This window comes from Hylobates moloch, unplaced genomic scaffold, assembly GCF_009828535.3.
Source record: "Hylobates moloch isolate HMO894 unplaced genomic scaffold, HMol_V3 SCAFFOLD_11, whole genome shotgun sequence".
Lineage (NCBI taxonomy): Eukaryota > Metazoa > Chordata > Mammalia > Primates > Hylobatidae > Hylobates > Hylobates moloch.
The window spans coordinates 90,186,648-90,204,439 of NW_026652286.1; the positions used below are offsets into that span (position 1 = coordinate 90,186,648).

The following is a 17,792-nucleotide window of genomic DNA, read 5'->3' on the forward strand; positions in this document are numbered from 1 at the left end:
GGGAGGCTGCAGGGGCACACAGCGAGGAAGCCTGAGCCCAGAGTGGAGGTTGCGGTGTGGCATGGTGGGTTCTGGAACCCTCTCCTGCCCCTCAGCTAATGCCTTACACTCTTTCTATGCTTATGTGTTTCTCTTTCTGGGCAGGAAAGGAAGCTCCAGGATTTAGAGTTGGACCTTGAAACCAGAGCTAAAGATGTCAAGGCCAGATTGGCTCTGCTGGAGGTCCAGGTGAGGGATCTGCAGGAGTCCTTGACCTCAGAGTCACAGCTCCTCTAGCAGAGGGCAGGCTCTGCCCCTCAGACCTGGGCTCTCCAGCCAGCCAGAAAATCCTGTCTCTTCCCTGTAAGGAGGAGACCGCCCGGAGGGAGAAGCAGCAGCTGCTTGATGTGCAGAGGCAGGTTGCTCTGAAGAGTGAGGTTTGTCTCCCTGTTTTGTCCTCCCTCCTGTTTTTCCTCCATTTCGTGTCTTTCTTCTCCCTGTCCCCACATTTTGTTCATCTGATCTGTCCAGGGCACTGGGGTTCCAAACTCTGTTGGCCAGTATTCCACAAATAGTGCCACTCTGTGGACCCCACTTGGGAACCTCAAGGGAGTGGGGCTGTGGTGGGACAGGAGCCTGAAGACCTCTTGACCTCAGAGGTGGTGACTTCAGTGGCTCTGAGTTCATCCCCAGCCTGTCCTCCTTTGGCTTCCGTATCCTCTAGTGCTGTCTGCTCCCTGCCTTCTCCCTGTGCTGTCTCTGGGTGCTTCTATCTTTCCTTTTGCCCCTAGGAAGCCACAGCCACCCATCAGCAGCTGGAGGAGGCACAGAAGGAGCACACCCACCTGTTGCAGTCAAACCAGCAGCTCCAAGAAATTAATGATGAGCTGCAGGCCCGCAAGCTGAAGCTGGAGTCCCAAGTGGATCTGCTGCAGGCTCAGAGCCAGCAACTGCAGAAACACATCAGGTGGCGTGGGCACCCTGCACTTAGCCCCACTGGCTGCCTCCTGCCTGCCCTCTGACCTCTGCTGCTTGTGTCATAGCCCAGTTAATAGGGAGAGGTGGAGTCCCAGCTTGGGAGCTAGGCAGAGGAGCCTGTGGCTACATTTTGTAGGGAGTTGGGGTTGTTAAGATTCTGTGAAAAGCAGGGTATCTCTGGTGCTATTATTCGTGCCTCAGCCCTTCCTCAGGGACTTTGACGGATGGGAGTGAGGGGGTGGAGATGGTTCTGACCCACTTCACCCCTCCCCCACATCCCCAGCCACCACCCTGCCTCTCACTCCCCTTTCCTTCCACAGCAGCCTGGAGGCTGAAGCTCAAAAGAAGCAGCACCTGTTGAGAGAAGTGACAGTTGAGGAAAATAATGCTTCCCCACATTTTGAGCCAGATCTCCACATTGAGGACCTGAGGAAATCCCTTGGGACAGTGAGCTGAGGGCTGGGGGCTGGGGCACCAGGATGGTGTGGGGCATTGGGAGGGGCTGGGCCTCAGGGGAGTACTTCCAGAGGGGACAGGTCATCAGGAGGGGTGGAACCTCAGAAGGGGAGGAGTATAAGATGGGCCGAGGCATCAGGAGGGGCTGGCTCTGCTCTCTATGGGACCTGGTCTGTTCTTATTCCCAGCTACCAGTCATCTCCACCAGTCAGATGATATCTATAAGTAAACAGTGCCTGGCAGCTGGAGAGCCATTTCCTTGTCTAGACCACTGGGGGGGCTTTGGGGTCTTGAACCTGCAGGGTGTCTCTTTTGCTACACTCTGTGGACTTTTCTACCATGTGTCCCTAGAACCAGACCAAAGAGGTGTCTTCTTCTCTCTCCCAGAGCAAGGAGGACTTATACTTGGACAGGTGAGTTCCCATAGCCTGTCTTATTTGAGGTTAGGGTACCATGAAGGGGGGTAAGTGAGTACCTGCATCATAGAGCTTGGGTGAGCTGAAGTGAGGAGACAGTGATCACCAGTGGGGCTTAGTTCATGGGGAAGGCTCCGGAGGATTAAGGAATCTTCTCTGGCAAGCCAGGAAACTGCCCACTGTGACCTTTGACATGGCATTCTCCTCTAGTGGAGAAGCAGATTGCTGGAAGTGTCTGGTCATCTATCTGGAGGCCCCAGGCCCAATCCCTCTCAGAATCAGGGTGGGGGCACTGTCAGTCCCAGGCACTGCACACTGTGGGTATTGAACAGTGGCATCCCTGCACTCACAGTGCCCAGCCCCAGCCCAGCAGCTCTGGTCTGTGCTCAGGGTGGGCATCTGCTGGGGAAGGGGCTGTGTGACCCAGAGCAGAGTTCTTAGAGGCTTCTGTTTTCCTTCTTCAACTCTCCTGCTCTAGCCTGTCCTCCCACAATGTCTGGCACCTCCTCTCTGCTGAGGGGGTAGCCCTCCGTAGTGCCAAGGAGTTCCTTGTGCGGCAGACACGCTCCATGCGGAGGCGGCAGACAGCTCTGAAAGCTGCCCAGCAGCACTGGCGCCATGAGCTGGCCAGTGCGCAGGAGGTGGCCAAAGACCCACCAGGCATCAAGGCCCTGGAAGATAGGCGCAAGAACCTGGAGAAGGTCAGGAGCTTTGGGAAGGGCCTGCCAGCCCTGTGTGGGGGAGGCAGGGAGAGTCAGCAAAACAGTCCTTTGGGCTCCCCCTCAGTTGGTCATTCTCGGGACTCCATGAGAGTGGCCACCTTGGCCCTGGGTCACTTATATTTACGTGGCAATGCATAGCATGCAAACACCTTTTCTAGTAGTAAATAATTTGAAGCTTATGATAACACTATTAGTCCATTTTCATGCTGCTGATAAAGACATACCAGAAACTGGGAAGAAAAAGAGGTTTAATTGAACTTACAGTTCCACGTGGCTGGGGAGGCCTCAGAATCATGGCAGGAGGCGAAAGACACTTCTTAAGGTGGTGGCAGCAAGAGAAAATGAGGAACAAGCAAAAGCAGAAACCCACGATAAACCCATCAGGATCTCATGAGACTTACTCGCTATCATGAGAACAGTATGGGGGAAACGGCTCCCATGATTCAAATTATCTCCCACCAGGTCCCTCCCACAACATGTGGGAATTATGGGAGTACAATTCGAGATGAGATTTTGGTGGGGACACAGAGCCAAACCATATCATTCCACCCCTTGCCCCTCCATATCTCATGTCCTCACATTTCAAAAGTCCACAGTCCAAAGTCTCATCTGAGACAAGGCAAGTCCCTTCTGCCTATGAGCCTGTAAAATCAAAAACAAGCTAGTGACTTTCTAGATACAGTGGGGGTACAGGCATTGGGTAAATACAGCCATTCCAAATGGGAGAAATTGGCCAAAACAAAGGGGTTACAGGGCCCATGCAAGTCCGAAATCCAGTGGGGCCGTCAAATTTCAAAGCTCCAAAATGATCTCCTTTGACTCCATGTCTCACATCCAGGTTAAGCTGATGCAAGAGGTAGGTTCTCATCGTCTTGGGCAGCTCCGCCCCTGTGGCTTTGCAGGGTACAGCAATGCAGCTGAAGGCAAACACTTCCTGGCTGCCTTCACAGGCTGGCATTGAATATCTGCTGCTTTTTGAGGTGCACAGTGCAAGCTATTGATGGATTTACCATTCTGGGGTCTGGAGGATGGTGGCCCTCTTCTCACAGCTCTATTAGGCAGTGCCCCAGTAGGGACTCTGTGTGGGGGCTCTGACCCCACATTTCCCTTCTGAACTGCCCTAGCAGAAGTTCTCCATGAGGGCCCCACCCCTGTAGCAGACTTTTGTCTGGGCATCCAGGTGTTTCCATACATCTTCTGAAATCTAGGCAGAGGTTCCCAAACCTCAATTCTTGACTTTTGTGCAGCCCCAGGCTCAACGCCACGTGGAAGTTGCCAAGGTATGGGGTTTGCACCCTCTGAAACCATGGGCCAAGCTGTACCTTGCCCCCTTTTAGCAATGGCTGAAGTGGCTGGGATTTAGAGCACTAAGTCCCTAGGCTGCACACAGCATGGGGACCCTGGGCCTGGCCCACGAAACCATTTTTTCCTTCTAGGCTTCTGGGTCTATGATAGGAGGGACTGCCATGAAGACCTATGACATGTCCTGGAGACATTTTCCCCATTGTCGTGGGGATTAACATTCTGCTCCTTGTTACATATGCAAATTTTTGCAGTTAGCTTGAATTTCTCTTCAAAAAATGGGTTTTTCTTTTTATTTTTTAATTATACTTTAAGTTCTGGGATACATGTGCAGAACATGCAGGTTTGTTACATAAATATATACGTGCCATGGTGGTTTGCTGCACCCATCAACCTGTCATTTACATTAGGTATTTCTCCTAATGCTATCCCTCCCCAGCCCCCAACCCTGACAGGCCCTGGTGTGTGATGTTTCCTTCCCTCTGTCCATGTATTCTCATTGTTCAACTCCCACTTATGAGTGAGAACATGCAGTGTTTGATTTTCTGTTCCCATGTTAGTTGGCTGAGAATGATAGTTTCCAGCTTCATCCATGTCCCTACAAAGGACATGAACTTACCCTTTTTTATGGCTGCATAGTATTCCATGGTGTATATGTGCCACATTTTCTTTATCCAGTCTATCATTGATGGGCATTTGGGTTGGTTCCAAGTCTTTGCTGTTGTGAACAGTGCTGCAATAAACATACGTGTGCATGTGTCTTTATAATAGAATGGTTTATAATCCTTTGGGTATATACCTAGTAATGGGATTTCTGGGTCAAATGGTATTTCTGGTTCTAGATCCTTGAGGCATCACCACACTGTCTTCCACAATGGTTGAACTGATTTATACTTCCACCAACAGTGCAAAAGCGTTCCTATTTCTCCACATCCTCTCCCAGCATTTGTTGTTTCCTGAATATTTAATGATCGCCATTCTAACTGGCGTGAGATGGCATCTCATTGTGGTTTTGATTTGCAGTTCTCTAATGACCAGTGATGATGAGCTTTTTGTATGTGTTTGTTGGCTGCATAAATGTCTTCTTTTGAGAAGTGTCTGTTCATATCCTTTGCCCACTTTTTGATGAGGTTGGTTTTTTTTTCTTGTAAATTTGTTTAAGTTCCTTGTAAATTCTGGATATTAGCCCTTTGTCAGATGGATAGATTGCAAAAATTTTCTCCCATTCTGTAGTTTGCCTGTTCACTCTGATGATAGTTTCTTTTGCTGTGCAGAAGCTCTTTAGTTTAATTAGATCCCATTTGTCAATTTTGGCTTTTGTTGCTATTACTTTTGGTGTTTAGTCATGAAGTCTTTGTCCATGCCTATATCCTGAATGGTATTGCCTAGGTTTTCTTCTAGAGTTTTTATGGTTTTAGGTCTTACATTTAAGTCTTTAATCCATCTTGAGTTAATTTTTGTATAAGGTGTAAGGAAGGAGTCCAGTTTCAGTCTTCTGTATATGGCTAGCCAGTTTTCACAACATCATTTATTAAATAGGGAATCCTTTCCCCATTGCTTGTTTTTGTCAGGTTTGTGAAAAATCAAATGGTTGTAGATGTGTGGCGCTATTTCTGAGGCCTCTGTTCTGTTCCATTGGTCTATATGTCTGTTTTGGTACCAGTACCATGCTGTTTTGGTTACTGTGGCCTTGTAGTATAGTTTGAAGTCAGGTAGCATGATGCCTCCAGCTTTGTTCTTTTTACTTAGGATTGTCTTGGCTATACAGGCTCTTTTTTGGTTCCATACGAAATTTGAAGTAGTTTTTTCTAAGTCTGTGAAGAAAGTCAGTGGTAGCTTGATGGGGATATCATTGAATCTATAAATTATTTTGGGCAGTATGGTCATTTTCACAATATTGATTCTTTGTATCCATGAGCATGGAATGTTTTTCCATTTGTTTTTGTCCTCTCTTACTTCCTTGAGCAGTGGTTTGTAGTTCTCCTTGAAGAGGTCTTTCACATCCCTTGTAAGTTGGATTCCTAGGTATTTTATTCTCTTTGTAGCAATTGTGAATGGGAGTTCACTCATGATTTGGCTCTCTGTTTCTCTATTATTGGTGTATAGGAATGCTTGTGATTTTTGCACATTGATTTTGTATCCTGAGACTTTGCCGAAGTTACCGATCAGCTTAATTAAGGAGATTTTGGGCTGAGACAATGGGGTTTTCTAAATACACAGTCATGTCATCTGCCAACAGAAACCATTTGACTTCCTCTCTTCCTATTTGAATACCCTTTATTTCTTTCTCTTGGCTGATTTCCTTGGCCAGAACTTCCAATACTATGTTGAATAGGAGTGGTGAGAGAGGGCATCCTTGTCTTGTGCTGGTTTTCAAAGGGAATGCTTCCAGTTTTTGCCCATTCAGTATGATATTGGCTGTGGGTTTGTCATAGATAGCTCTTATTATTTTGAGATACGTTCCATCAATACCTAGTTTATTCAGAGTTTTTAGCATGAAGGGGTGTTGAATTTTATCGAAGGCCTTTTCTGCATCTGTTGAGATAATCATGTGGTTTTTGTCATTGGTTCTGTTTGTGTGTTGGATTGCATTTATTGATTTACGTATGTTGAACCAGCCTTGCATCCCAGGAATGAAGCCGACTTGATTGTGGTGGATAAGCTTTTTGATGTGCTGCTAGATTCAGTATTTTATTGAGGATTTTCACATCGATGTTCATCAGGGATATTGGCCTGAAATTTTCTTTTTTTGTTGTGTCTCTGCCAGGTTTTGGTATCAGGATGATGCTGGCCTCATAAAATGAGTTCGGGAGGAGTCCTTTTTCTATTGTTTGAAGTAGTTTCAGAAGGAATGGTACCAACTCCTCTTTGTACCTCTGGTAGAATTTGGCTTTAAATCATCTGGTCCTGGGCTTTTTTTGATTGGTAGGCTTTTAATTACTGCCTCAATTTCAGAACTTGTTATTGGTCTATTCAGGGATTCAACTTCTTTCTGGTTTAGTCTTGGGAGGGTATATGTGTCCAGGAATTTATCCATTTCTTCTAGATTTTCTAGTTTATTTGCATACAAGTGTGTATAGTATTCTCTGATGGTAGTTTGTATTTCTGTGGGATCAGTGGTGATATTCCCTTTATTATTTTTTATTGTGTTTATTTGATTATTCTCTTTTCTTCTTTATTAGTCTGGATAGCAGTCTATCTATTTTGTTAATCTTTTCAAAGAACCAGCTCCTGGATTGATTGATTTTTTTGAAGGGTTTTTGGTGTCTCTTTCTCTTTCAGTTCTGCTCTGATCTTAGTTATTTCTTGTCTTCTGCTAACTTTTGAATTTGTTTGCTCTTGCTTCTCTATTTCTTTTAATTGTGGTGTTAGGATGTCGATTTTAGATCTTTCCTGCTTTCTCCTGTGGGCATTTAGTGCTCTAAGTTTCCCTCTAAACACTGCTTTAGCTGTGTCCCAGAGATTCTGGTACCTTGTGTCTTTGTTCTCATTGGTTTCAAAGAACTTACTTGTTTCTTTTTTTTTTTTTTTTGAGACAGAGTCTTGCTCTGTCACCCAGGCTGGAGTGCAGTGGCACGATCTTGGCTCACTGCAAACTCCGCCTCCCAGATTCAAGTGATTCTGCTGCCTCAGCCTCCTCAGTAGCTGGGATTACAGGTGTGTGCCACCATGCCCCGTTAATTTTTGTATTTTTAGTAGAGACGGGGTTTCACCATGTTTGTCAGGCTGGTCTCGAGCTCCTGACCTCGTGATCCTCCTGGCTCAGCCTCCCAAAGTGTTGGGATTATAGGCCTGAGCCACCGCACCCAGCCTTGAGTGAGTTTCTTAATCTTGAGTTCTAATTTGATTGCACTGTGGTCTGAGAGACTGTTTGTTATGATTTCTGTTCTTTTGCATTTGCTGAGGAGTGTTTTACTTCCAATTATGTGGTCAGTTTTAGAATAAGCGCTATGTCGTGCTGAGAAGAATGTATATTCCATTGATTCCGAGTGGAGAGTTCTGTGGATGTCTATTAGGTCCACTTGGTCCAGAGCTGAGTTCAAGTCCTGAATATCCTTGTCAATTTTCTGTCTTGTTGATCTGTCTAATATTGACAGTGGGGTGTGGGAGTCTTAGTCTCTTTGTAGGTCTCTAACAACTTGCTTTATGCATCTGGGTGCTCCTGGGTGCATATATATTTTGGATAGTTAGCTCTTCTGCCTTTACCATTATGTAATGCCCTTCTTTGTCTTTTTTTAATCTTTGTTGGTTTAAAGTCTGTTTTATCAGAGACTAGGATTGCAACCCTTGCCTTTTTTTGCTTTCCATTTGCTTGGTAACTATTCCTCCATCTCTTTATTTTGAGCCTATGTGTGTCTTTGCACATGAGATGGGTCTCCTGAATACAGCACACTGGTGGGTCTTGACTGTTTATCCAGTTTGCCAGTCTGTATCTTTTAATTGGGGGCAGTTAGCCTGTTTACATTCAAGGTTAATATTGTTATGTGTGAATTGATCCTGTCATTATGATGCTAGCTGGTTATTTTGCCCATTAGTTGATGCAGTTTCTTCATAGCATCGATGGTCTTTACAATTTGGTATGCTTTTGCAGTGGCTGGTACCGGTTGTTCCTTTCCATGTTTAGTGCTTCCTTCAGGAGCTCTTGTAAGGCAAGCCTGGTGGTGACAAAATCTCTCAGCATTTGCTTGTCTGTATGGATTTTATTTCTCCTTCACTTGTGAAGCTTAGTTTGGCTGGATATGAAATTCTTTTCTTTAAGAATGTTGAATATTGGCCCCCACTCTCTTCTAGCTTCTAGGGTTTCTGCAGAGAGATCCGCTGTTAGTCTGATGGGCTTCCCTTTGTGGGTAGCCCGACCTTTCTCTCTGGCTGCCCTTAACATTTTTTCCTTCATTTCTACCTTGGTGAATCTGACGATTATGTGTCTTGGGGTTGCTCTTCTCGAGGAGTATCTTTGTGGTGTTCTCTGTATTTCCTGAATTTGAATGTTGGCCTGTCCTGCTAGGTTGGGGAAATTCTCCTGGATAATAAATATCCTGAAGAGTGTTTTCCAGCTTGGTTCCATTCTCCCCATCACTTTCAGGTATACCAATCAAACGTAGGTTTGGTCTTTTTACATAGTCCCATATTTCTTGGAAGCTTTGTTCGTTCCTTTTCATTCTTTTTTCTCTAATCTTGTCTTCATGCTTTATTTCATTGTTGATCTTCAATCTCTGATATCCTTTCTTCCACTTGATTGATACAGCTATTTATACTTGTATACGCTTCACGAAGTTCTCGTGCTTGTTTTTCAGCTCCGTCAGGTCATTTATGTTCTTCTCTAAACTGGTTATTCTAGTTAGCAATTCCTCTAACCTTTTTACAAGATTCTTAGCTTCCTTGTATTGGGTTAGAACATGTGCCTTTAGTTCAGAGGAGTTTGTTATTACCCACCTTCTGAAGCCTACTTCTGTCAGTTTGTCAAACTCATTCTCCGTCCAGTTTTGTTCCCTTGCTGGTGAGGAGTTGTGATCCTTTGGAGGAGAACGGATATTCTGGTTTTTGGAATTTTCAGCATTTTTGTGCTGGTTTTTCCTCATCTTCATGGATTTATCTACCTTTGGTCTTTGATGTTGGTGACCTTCAGATGGGGTTTTTGTGTGGATGTCCTTTTTGTTGATGTTGATGCTATTCCTTTCTGTTTGTTAGTTTTCCTTCTAACAGGCCACACTGCTGCAGGTCTGCTGGAGTTTGCTGGAGGTCCACTCTATACCCTGTTTGCTTGGATATCACCAGCGGAGGCTGCAGAACAGCAAAGATTGCTGCCTTTTCCTTCCTCTGGAAGCTTCGTCCCAGAGGGGCACCCGCCAGATGGCAGCTGGAGCTCTCCTGTATGAGGTGTCTGTCGACCCTTGCTAGGCGGTGTCTCCCAGTCAGGAGGCACGGGGGTCAAGGACCCACTTGAGGAGGCAGTCTATCTCTTAGCAGAGCTCGAGTGCTGTGCTGGGAGATCTGCTGCTCTCTTCAGAGCCAGCAGGCAGGAATGTTTAAGTCTGCTGAAGCTGCGCCACAGCTGCCCCTTTGCTCAGGTGCTCTGTCCCAGGGAGATGGGAATTTTATCTATAAGCCCCTGACCGGGGCTGCTGCCTTTCTTTCAGAGATGCCCTGCCCAGAGAGGAGGAATCTTGAGAGGCAGTCTGGCTATAGTGGCTTTGTGGAGCTGTGGCGGGCTCCGTCCAGTTTGAACTTCCTGGCGGCTTTGTTTACACTGTGAGGGGAAAACCACCTACTCAAGCCTCAGTAATGGCAGACGCCCCGCCCCCACCAAGCTCGAGCATCCCAGGTCGACTTCAGACTGCTGTGCTAGCAGCATGAATTTCAAGCCAGTGGATCTTAGCTTGCTGGGCTCTGTCGGGGTGGGATCTGGAACTAGACCACTTGGCTCCCTGGCTTCAGCCCTGTTTCCAGGGTAGTGAATGGTTCTGTCTCACTGGCATTCCAGGTGCCCCTGGGGTATGAAAAAAACTCCTGCAGCTAGCTCGGTGTCTGCCCAAATGGCTGCCCAGTTTTGTGTTTGAAACCCAGGGCCCGGTGGTATAGGCACCCAAGGGAATCTCCTGGTCTGCAGGTTGCAAAGACTGTGGGAAAAGCATAGTATCTGGGCCGGAATGCACTGTCCCCAAAGTCACAGTCCCTCTTGTCTTCCCTTGGCTAGGGGAGGGAGTTCCCTGACCCCTTGTGCTTCCCGGGTGAGGTGACACCCACCTTGTTTTGGCTTGCCCTCCATGGGCTGTACCCATTGTCTAACCAGGTCCAATGAGATGAGCCAGGTACCTCAGTTAGAAATGCAGAAATCACCTGCCTTCTGCGTTGATCTTGCTGGAAGCTGCAGACTGGAGCTGTTCCTATTTGGCCATCTTGCCAGCCACCCCAGGGTTTTTCTTTTCTACTGCATCATCAGGCTGCAAATTTTCTGAACTTTTATACTCTGTTTTTCTTTTTAAAATGAAATACTTTTAACAGCACCCAAGTTACATTTTGAATGCTTTGCTGCTTAGAAATTTCTTCCGCCAGAGACACTAAGTCATCTCTCTCAAGGTCAAAGTTCCACAGATCTCTAGGGCCGGGGCAAAATGCTGCCAGTCCCTTTGCTAAAACATAACATGTGTCACCTTTGCTCTAGTTTCCAACAAGTTCCTTATCTCCATCTGAGACCACCTCAGCCTGGACCTTATTGTTCATATCACTATCAGCATTTTTGTGAAAGCCATTCAACGAGTCTCTAGGAGGTTCCAAACTTTCCCACATTTTCCTGTCTTCTTCTGAGCCCTCCAAACTGTTCCAGCCTCTGCCTGTTACCCATTTCCAAAGTCGCTTCCACATTTTTGGGTATCTTTTCAGCAACACCCCACTCCTGGTACCAGCTTACTGTATTAGTCCATTTTCATGCTGTGGATAAAGACATACCTAAAACTGGGAAGAAAAAGAGGTTTAATTGAACTTAAAGTTCCACTGGGGAAATGATTCTGGGGAAGCCTCAGAATCATGGCGGGAGGCAAAAGGCACTTCTCACATGGTGGTGGCAAGTGAAAATGAGGAAGAAGCAAAAGCAGAACCCCCTGCTAAGCCCATCAGATTGCGTGAGACTTATTCACTATCACGAGAACAGTATGGGGGAAATGGCCCCCATGATTCAGATTATTTCCCTCCAGGTCCCTCCCTCAACACATGGGAATTGTGGGAGTATAATTCAAGATGAGATTTGTGTGGAGACACAGAGCCAAACCATATCAATAACCGTTTATAATGTGCAAGGCAGTAGTAATAGTCCCATTTTCCTGGTGAAGAGTATGACTAATGTTTAGTACTTTCAAACCCAGTGCTTTGCCTTTCCATTCTGTCACACTAAAGACTTCATTCGTACATGAAAGTCTTTTGAACACACTTAGCGACTTTGAGTTACTTACCCGCCCTGCTTCTCTGATAGCCTAATTTGCAATGAAAACACAGATACGCCATTATTATTAGTTGGGGTCACAGATCTTTGACCAGTTGAGGGTCCTGGCAGGGTGAGCTCTCTTGGATCACCTGGGCCCTTAGAAATCTGATAGTGCTCAGCCAGGCGCAGTGGCTCATGCCTGTAATCCCAGCACTTTGGGAGGCCGAGGTGGGTGGATCACAAGGTCAGGAGTTCGAGACCAGACTGACCAACATGGTGAAACCCCGTCTCTACTAAAAATTAAAAAATTAGCTGGGTGTGGTGGTGCGCGCCTGTAATCCCAGCTACTCGGGGCTGAGGCAGGAGAATCGCTTGAACCCTGGAGGAGGTGGAGGTTGCAGTGAGCCGAGATCGCGCCACTGGACTCCAGCATGGGTGACAGAGCGAGACTCTATTTCAAAAAAAAAGAAAAGAAATGTGATGGTGTTCAGAACTGGTAAGGGGCTCAGGCCCCGATGGCCCCTAGGACTGGCTTGGGGTCAGCAGAGAGCAAAGGGCTGGAATAGACAGAGGGGCAGCTTCCCAGGGTTATATACATGCCACCCATGACCCTGTCATTGCTCTGCTTAACCCCTCTCAACCATGGTGGTGGTGGTGATGAGAGTAATCATAATTGGAGCAGTGATAATAATAACCATTTGTGGCTGATGTGGTGGCTCATGCCTGTAATCCCAGTGCTTTGGGAGGCTGAGGCTGGAGGATCACTTGATTTTGAGACCAGCCTGGCCAACATTGCAAAACTCTGTCTCTACAAAAAAAAAAAAAAAAAAAAACCAAAAAAGAAAAAAAATAGCCAGGTGTGGTGGCACACATCTGTAGCTTCAGCTACTTGGGAGGCTGAGGTGGGAGGGTTGCCTGAGCCCAGGAAGTTGAGGCTGCACTGAGCTGTAATCAGGCCACTGCACTCCAGCCTGGGTGATGGTGAGACCTCATCTCTAAAAACAGTAATCATAATAAATAATAACCATTTGGTTAACAGTAACCATTTGAGAGTTTTTAAGGTGTGGGCATGGTGTTAAGCATGTAACATAGTAACATACTCTTTCTCTTATAATTCTCATGACCCTATGAAAAGTCATAGTTCTCTTTTCCAGATGAGAAAGCAGACTATAGTAATTTGTTCAAGATCACCCAGTCAGCAAATGGCAGGGTTGGGACTCCAGCATCTGTGTGGGTAGTCATTTCTCCTCTGTTTTCTCCTTGGCTGCAGGAGACCAGGCACCTGGATGAGATGAAGTCGGCCATGCGGAAAGGCCACAACCTGCTGAAGAAGAAAGAGGAGAAGCTGAATCAGCTGGAGTCCTCTCTTTGGGAAGAGGTGCAGCCCCATGTCCACATAGCCCAGTGGGCCCCGGCCTTCCTCTTCTGTTCTTGGGATTGGGTTGAGTTCTTTGGTCCTGCATCAGGGGGAGTTGGGCCTCTAGGGCCCAGGATTGGGCAGTAGGCTTGTCTACTGGCTGATGAAGGTGGCAGTGGCTTCAGTTCTGAGTTTTGAAGACACCTGTGGGTTTGGATACCTGTGCTGAATGGTCCTGAATATACCTGGAACCTCTTGCTACAGGTGCCTGAGAAGAGGGCCGAGCCCTTACCCTGCCCTGGTCCCTAAGGAGAGGTGTGACCAGGGTGTCAGGAATGGACACACATGATAGGTTTTCCTGCCTGCCTTGGGACCTTGTGGACTTTCTTCTGGATGTCTGAGGCTTAGATGTAGCGGGGGAGGCTTAGGTGGAGTAACACTGCAGGGAGAGCTTACTGGAAAGGGTGGTGGGGGTCTGTGTGGGCCTGATGGCACTGTTGTCTATGTCTCAGGCATTTGGGACATATGCTGAGCCTTGCCTCCCTCCCACCCTGCTGTGAGGCAGCCTGTGTGATTCGCTTCACCCAGGGTGCCTGGTGGAACTCTGGGCCCCAGAGGAGTCTACTCACCAAGTCCTCAGTTCCCACACATCACAAGGGCGACAGCCTACATGCCACCTTGAATTTGTAGCAACAAAATTGCTAGGAGAACAAATGGAGATGGCCGTGTTTCATGGATTTGCATAAGAAAACCAGCTTAAAGACAAAACAGACAGAAGAACCTAGCTTAGTGTCCTAGCCACTTCCTAGGGAGGAAAGAGGAAGGGTAGCATGCAGGAGGGGTGGGTCATAACTGCTGACTTTACCCCGCAGGCCTCAGATGAGGGCACTCTGGGAGGATCCCCCACCAAGAAGGCAGTAACCTTCGACCTTAGTGACATGGACAGCCTGAGCAGTGAAAGTTCCGAATCTTGTTCCCTGCCTCGCTGTGAGTGGTGGCAGCAGCAGAGGAGTGAGTGGGGGAGATGCGGGGTGAGGACCATGGTATCCATGGAATGGGAGGAACTTGGGGAACAGAAGAAGAGCCCCCTTCCCTCAGCCCTGCAGAGGGAGGCCTCTGTGAGCCAGTGTCTGGACCAGGTGCTCAGTCAATGCTGGGAAGGAATCAGTCCATCTAGGTTTGCTAGCATGTGGGGCTGAAAGGTCAGGGAAGCCCTCTGAATGCTGCAGAGCACTCTACAGTGTGACCACTGGCCCTGCTGGCCTCTTCTCTTCCAAGGCCTCCTTGAGGAGGCTTTTCTCTCTCAGCTGCTCTGGCCTGTATGTGACAGAAGGGCCCTCTCCCCTTCCTTCTCTCTGGGGTCCTGGGCCCTTCACCCAGGGCCTTGCCCTCGAAACCTGTTTCTCATGGCCAGCTTCTCACCTGCACTGTCTGGAACACAGAAGCCCTGCCATCCCTGACCCCCTCATAAGGTTGAGGGGCTGTTGTCTGGAGAAGCAGGGAGGGGTGGCCAGTAGGGTCCTCCATGACAGCTGTGTCTGGGAATGGTCCAGGGTCCTGAGCTTGAGTCCCTTCCCACCATCCACCTCTTTTCTTTCAGTCAACTCAACCCCGAGTCTCACCTCCCGCAAGATCCATGGGATGAGCCACTCCCTCCGGCAGATCAGCAGCCAGCTGAGCAGCGTCCTCAGCATCCTGGACAGCCTCAACCCTCCGTCGCCGCCGCCGCTTCTTGCCTCCACGCCAGCCCAGCTCCCTCCCCGGGACCCTAAGAGCACCCCCACCCCCACGTACTATGGCTCCCTGGCCAGGTTCTCAGCCTTATCATCTGCTACACCCACGTCCACCCGATGGGCCTGGGATTCAGGGCAGGGGCCCAGGCTCCCCTCCTCTGTGGCTCAAACGGTGGACGACTTCCTGCTGGAGAAGTGGCGCAAGTATTTTCCATGTGAGCCCTACTCTGGGCGGAGCCTTCCCGCCTGCCTCCTCCTCCTCCTCCTCTTCCTCTTCCTTCCTTTTCTTCTGCCCTCTTTCTCCTGCTCCTTTTTTCCTCTTCCTCTTTTGCATCCCTTTGCCACACCTCTCCTCCCCCACCGTTGCCGTAGTCCATTGGTCCATTGACTCTACCTGTGGGTCCCTGGGGAGGGAGACATTGCAGGTGGCCCTGCAGCCAGTTCTATGGGTCTGGACGGTTTAGATGGAGCCTGGCTGACTGGGGCCTTTATTATGGATTCTGGAGCTCAGCAGGACCTAAAAGGTCATTGTTGTCATTATCTTAATAGCTACCATCTTGTGTAATACATTATGGGCCAAGCAGTTTATATATATTTTTTCATTTAGTTCTTAATTCTCTAACGTAGTAATTATTTATCCCCATTTTACAGATGAGGAAACTGAGTTTCAGAGAGGTTAAGTAGTATGCTCCAGGGTACCCAGTGAGTGAGTAACAAACTCAGTTGTGACCCCATGTCTCTGTGACTCCAGGATTCTGCTTGGAACCTCTTGGTTGTGTGGCTAATTCTTGCTTCTGAGCCAGGTGGCCTTCCCAGGTCTCAGCCCTGCTGAGGATTATGAGAAGCCATAAAACACAAGGCATTTGAGGGAAAACAAAATATCTTCTTTCTACCCTAACCCAAATTGAAAAGTAGATTAAGTTTTAAAAATAAAATAATATAGGACCATTCCTGTCTCTCACCTTTCTCTGGCCTCCAGCCACTGAAACTTTTCCTTTTATTGTTTATTCTGGGGAGGCAAGAGGTGCTGGTGGGCAGGGTGGTGACCACTGCCCATTTCTGAGCCCTGTCCCCACGTTCTTCCAGCTGGCATCCCGCTGCTCAGCAACAGCCCTGCCCCACTGGAGAGCAGGCTGGGTTACGTGTCTGCCAGGTGAGCCTCCTTAGGGGCTGGTTGGGGTGGAACGTCATAGTCGAGCTGCTCACTGTGCCTCCCTGGGCGCGTGGACCTCTGAGGGGAGAAGACCTCCTGGTCTTACCCCAAGAAGTCAGGCAGGCCTCTAGTCCACAGAGCTGTCCCCACTTGCCTGGGTCTGAAGCACCCCTCCGTAACCAGGGGAAAGTCAAGTTCACACTGCCAAGGTCCCAGTGGGGAAGGACTGGGCTTACCCCAGCAACCCCCTGAGGAAACTGCCCTCTGGCCCCTGGGGGGAGGAGTCAGCCCCTGGTGGGACCCTGCCCCAGCCCCTCCCTCTAGCCCCTCCAGCCCCGGAGTCTGGCCTTTGTCTTTGCCCTTGAGCTCTTGTTTGCTTCCTGTGGCTCCCTTATTCCCCCAGTCCTGCTGAGCAACATCTGGAGTGAGAGGGACACCCTGTGGAGGAGACAGACGGGAAATTATTTAAACCTGTTATTAATTTTCCATTCATCTTATTCCTTGCCAGATGTTTCCCCCTCTCCCTCCCTTAGCCTGCTAACAATGAGTACCCCCCACCAACTCTTTGGCCAACTTGAGAGCTGACGCTGGCCAAGGATTGAGTTGACAGAGGGGAGCACTTTGCTGATGAGATTGGCGGGAGCAGGCAGATGTGGGAGCCCAGAGCTTTGTATCAGTAGCACCCAGCAAGGGGGCAGAGGGCGTCCACCACCTTCCCGTTTGGGAACTGTTCTGGAGGGGCAGATGTTTTGAAGCTTTGAATTGCTAGGGACCTCGGAGAAGCTGCTCTGGTAGCTGAGAGGAAGAGGGAGGAGGCGACAGATGTGATGGCCTCTGTGCATCCTCTGTCACTTCCGCGCCTCCTCTCTCCCCTCCCCCATGCTCTCCTCTTCCTTCCCAGTGAGCAGCTCCGGGTCCTACAGCACTCCCATTCCCAAGTCCCTGAGGCGGGCAGCACCACCTTTCAGGGCATAATTGAGGCCAACCGGAGGTGGCTGGAACGTGTCAAGAACGACCCCAGGTTGTATCCTTTTACCTGGTTCCCAAACCGGGCTGGGCTGTGGGGCCCGTGCTTGTGCCCTGAGGGGCTGAGGAGGATCCTCTTCAGCCTTTGACCCTTTCATGGCCGCTGCCTGGCTATGCCGTGACTGCAGTTTTCCTTCACCTTGTGGCCAGACCTGTCTTCTCTTCAGCACCCAAGCCAAAAGCTACTTTGAGCCTCCTGCAGCTGGGCCTTGATGAGCACAACAGAGTGAAGGTGTATCGCTTCTGAGGCCCTGAGCAGGGGCTTGGGGCAGCCCAGCCTCTCCTCCACCCAGACCAAGTGCCTGAGGAGCCGCCTGCCTTCTTCCATCTGAGAAAGCACCCTCCTTCCCCCTTTGACTTGCATGAGCCACCAGGGACCAGGGGGTTGAGTGGAACAGTAAAGCCACACATTCTGTGACTACATAACCTATCTTGGGCTAAAATGTGTGGACTTGTACGAGCTCTTGTCATTGACATGGCAAGCTGATGGTGTGTGGTGGCTGTGGGGTATCAGGGCCGGGAGCCCTTTGGGAGGAAGGGAGGTGTTAGAGGAGCTGCCTTCGGAGGCTCAGGGAGTCCCTTTGGAGCTGGTTGTTTCCTTGGCTGCAGCGCACTGCTCGGGGCTCCCAAGGAGGTTGTGCGTATGGTTCTTAGTTCATCGGGACAAAGACCCCCAGCATGTGTGTACCCTGGGACCCGGTTTCTCTGGGCTCACATCTATCTACAATACCTCAGCCTCAGATCAGACGCTT

General features: G+C 48.8%; 1 protein-coding gene across 15 annotated transcripts in view; it reads left to right on the forward strand.

Annotated features, from left to right (window-relative positions):
- The window catches only part of CEP164 (centrosomal protein 164), a 98,278-nt gene extending 80,812 nt beyond the window's left edge, over positions 1-17,466 (forward strand). For 14 of the 15 annotated variants that reach the window (XM_058446392.1, XM_058446397.1, XM_058446401.1 and 11 more), the window contains 12 exons: positions 145-228; positions 348-416; positions 771-946; positions 1,278-1,404; positions 1,765-1,826; positions 2,308-2,530; positions 13,042-13,149; positions 14,001-14,139; positions 14,729-15,076; positions 15,948-16,014; positions 16,916-17,038; positions 17,191-17,466. In XM_058446392.1, the coding sequence (XP_058302375.1) occupies positions 145-228; positions 348-416; positions 771-946; positions 1,278-1,404; positions 1,765-1,826; positions 2,308-2,530; positions 13,042-13,149; positions 14,001-14,139; positions 14,729-15,076; positions 15,948-16,014; positions 16,916-17,038; positions 17,191-17,287 (1,623 nt within the window). In that variant the 3' untranslated portion in view covers positions 17,288-17,466. The remainder of the gene's footprint in view (positions 1-144; positions 229-347; positions 417-770; positions 947-1,277; positions 1,405-1,764; positions 1,827-2,307; positions 2,531-13,041; positions 13,150-14,000; positions 14,140-14,728; positions 15,077-15,947; positions 16,015-16,915; positions 17,039-17,190) is intronic. The other variant, XM_058446400.1, reaches the window with a different exon arrangement.
- The last annotated feature ends 326 nt before the right edge of the window (positions 17,467-17,792 follow it).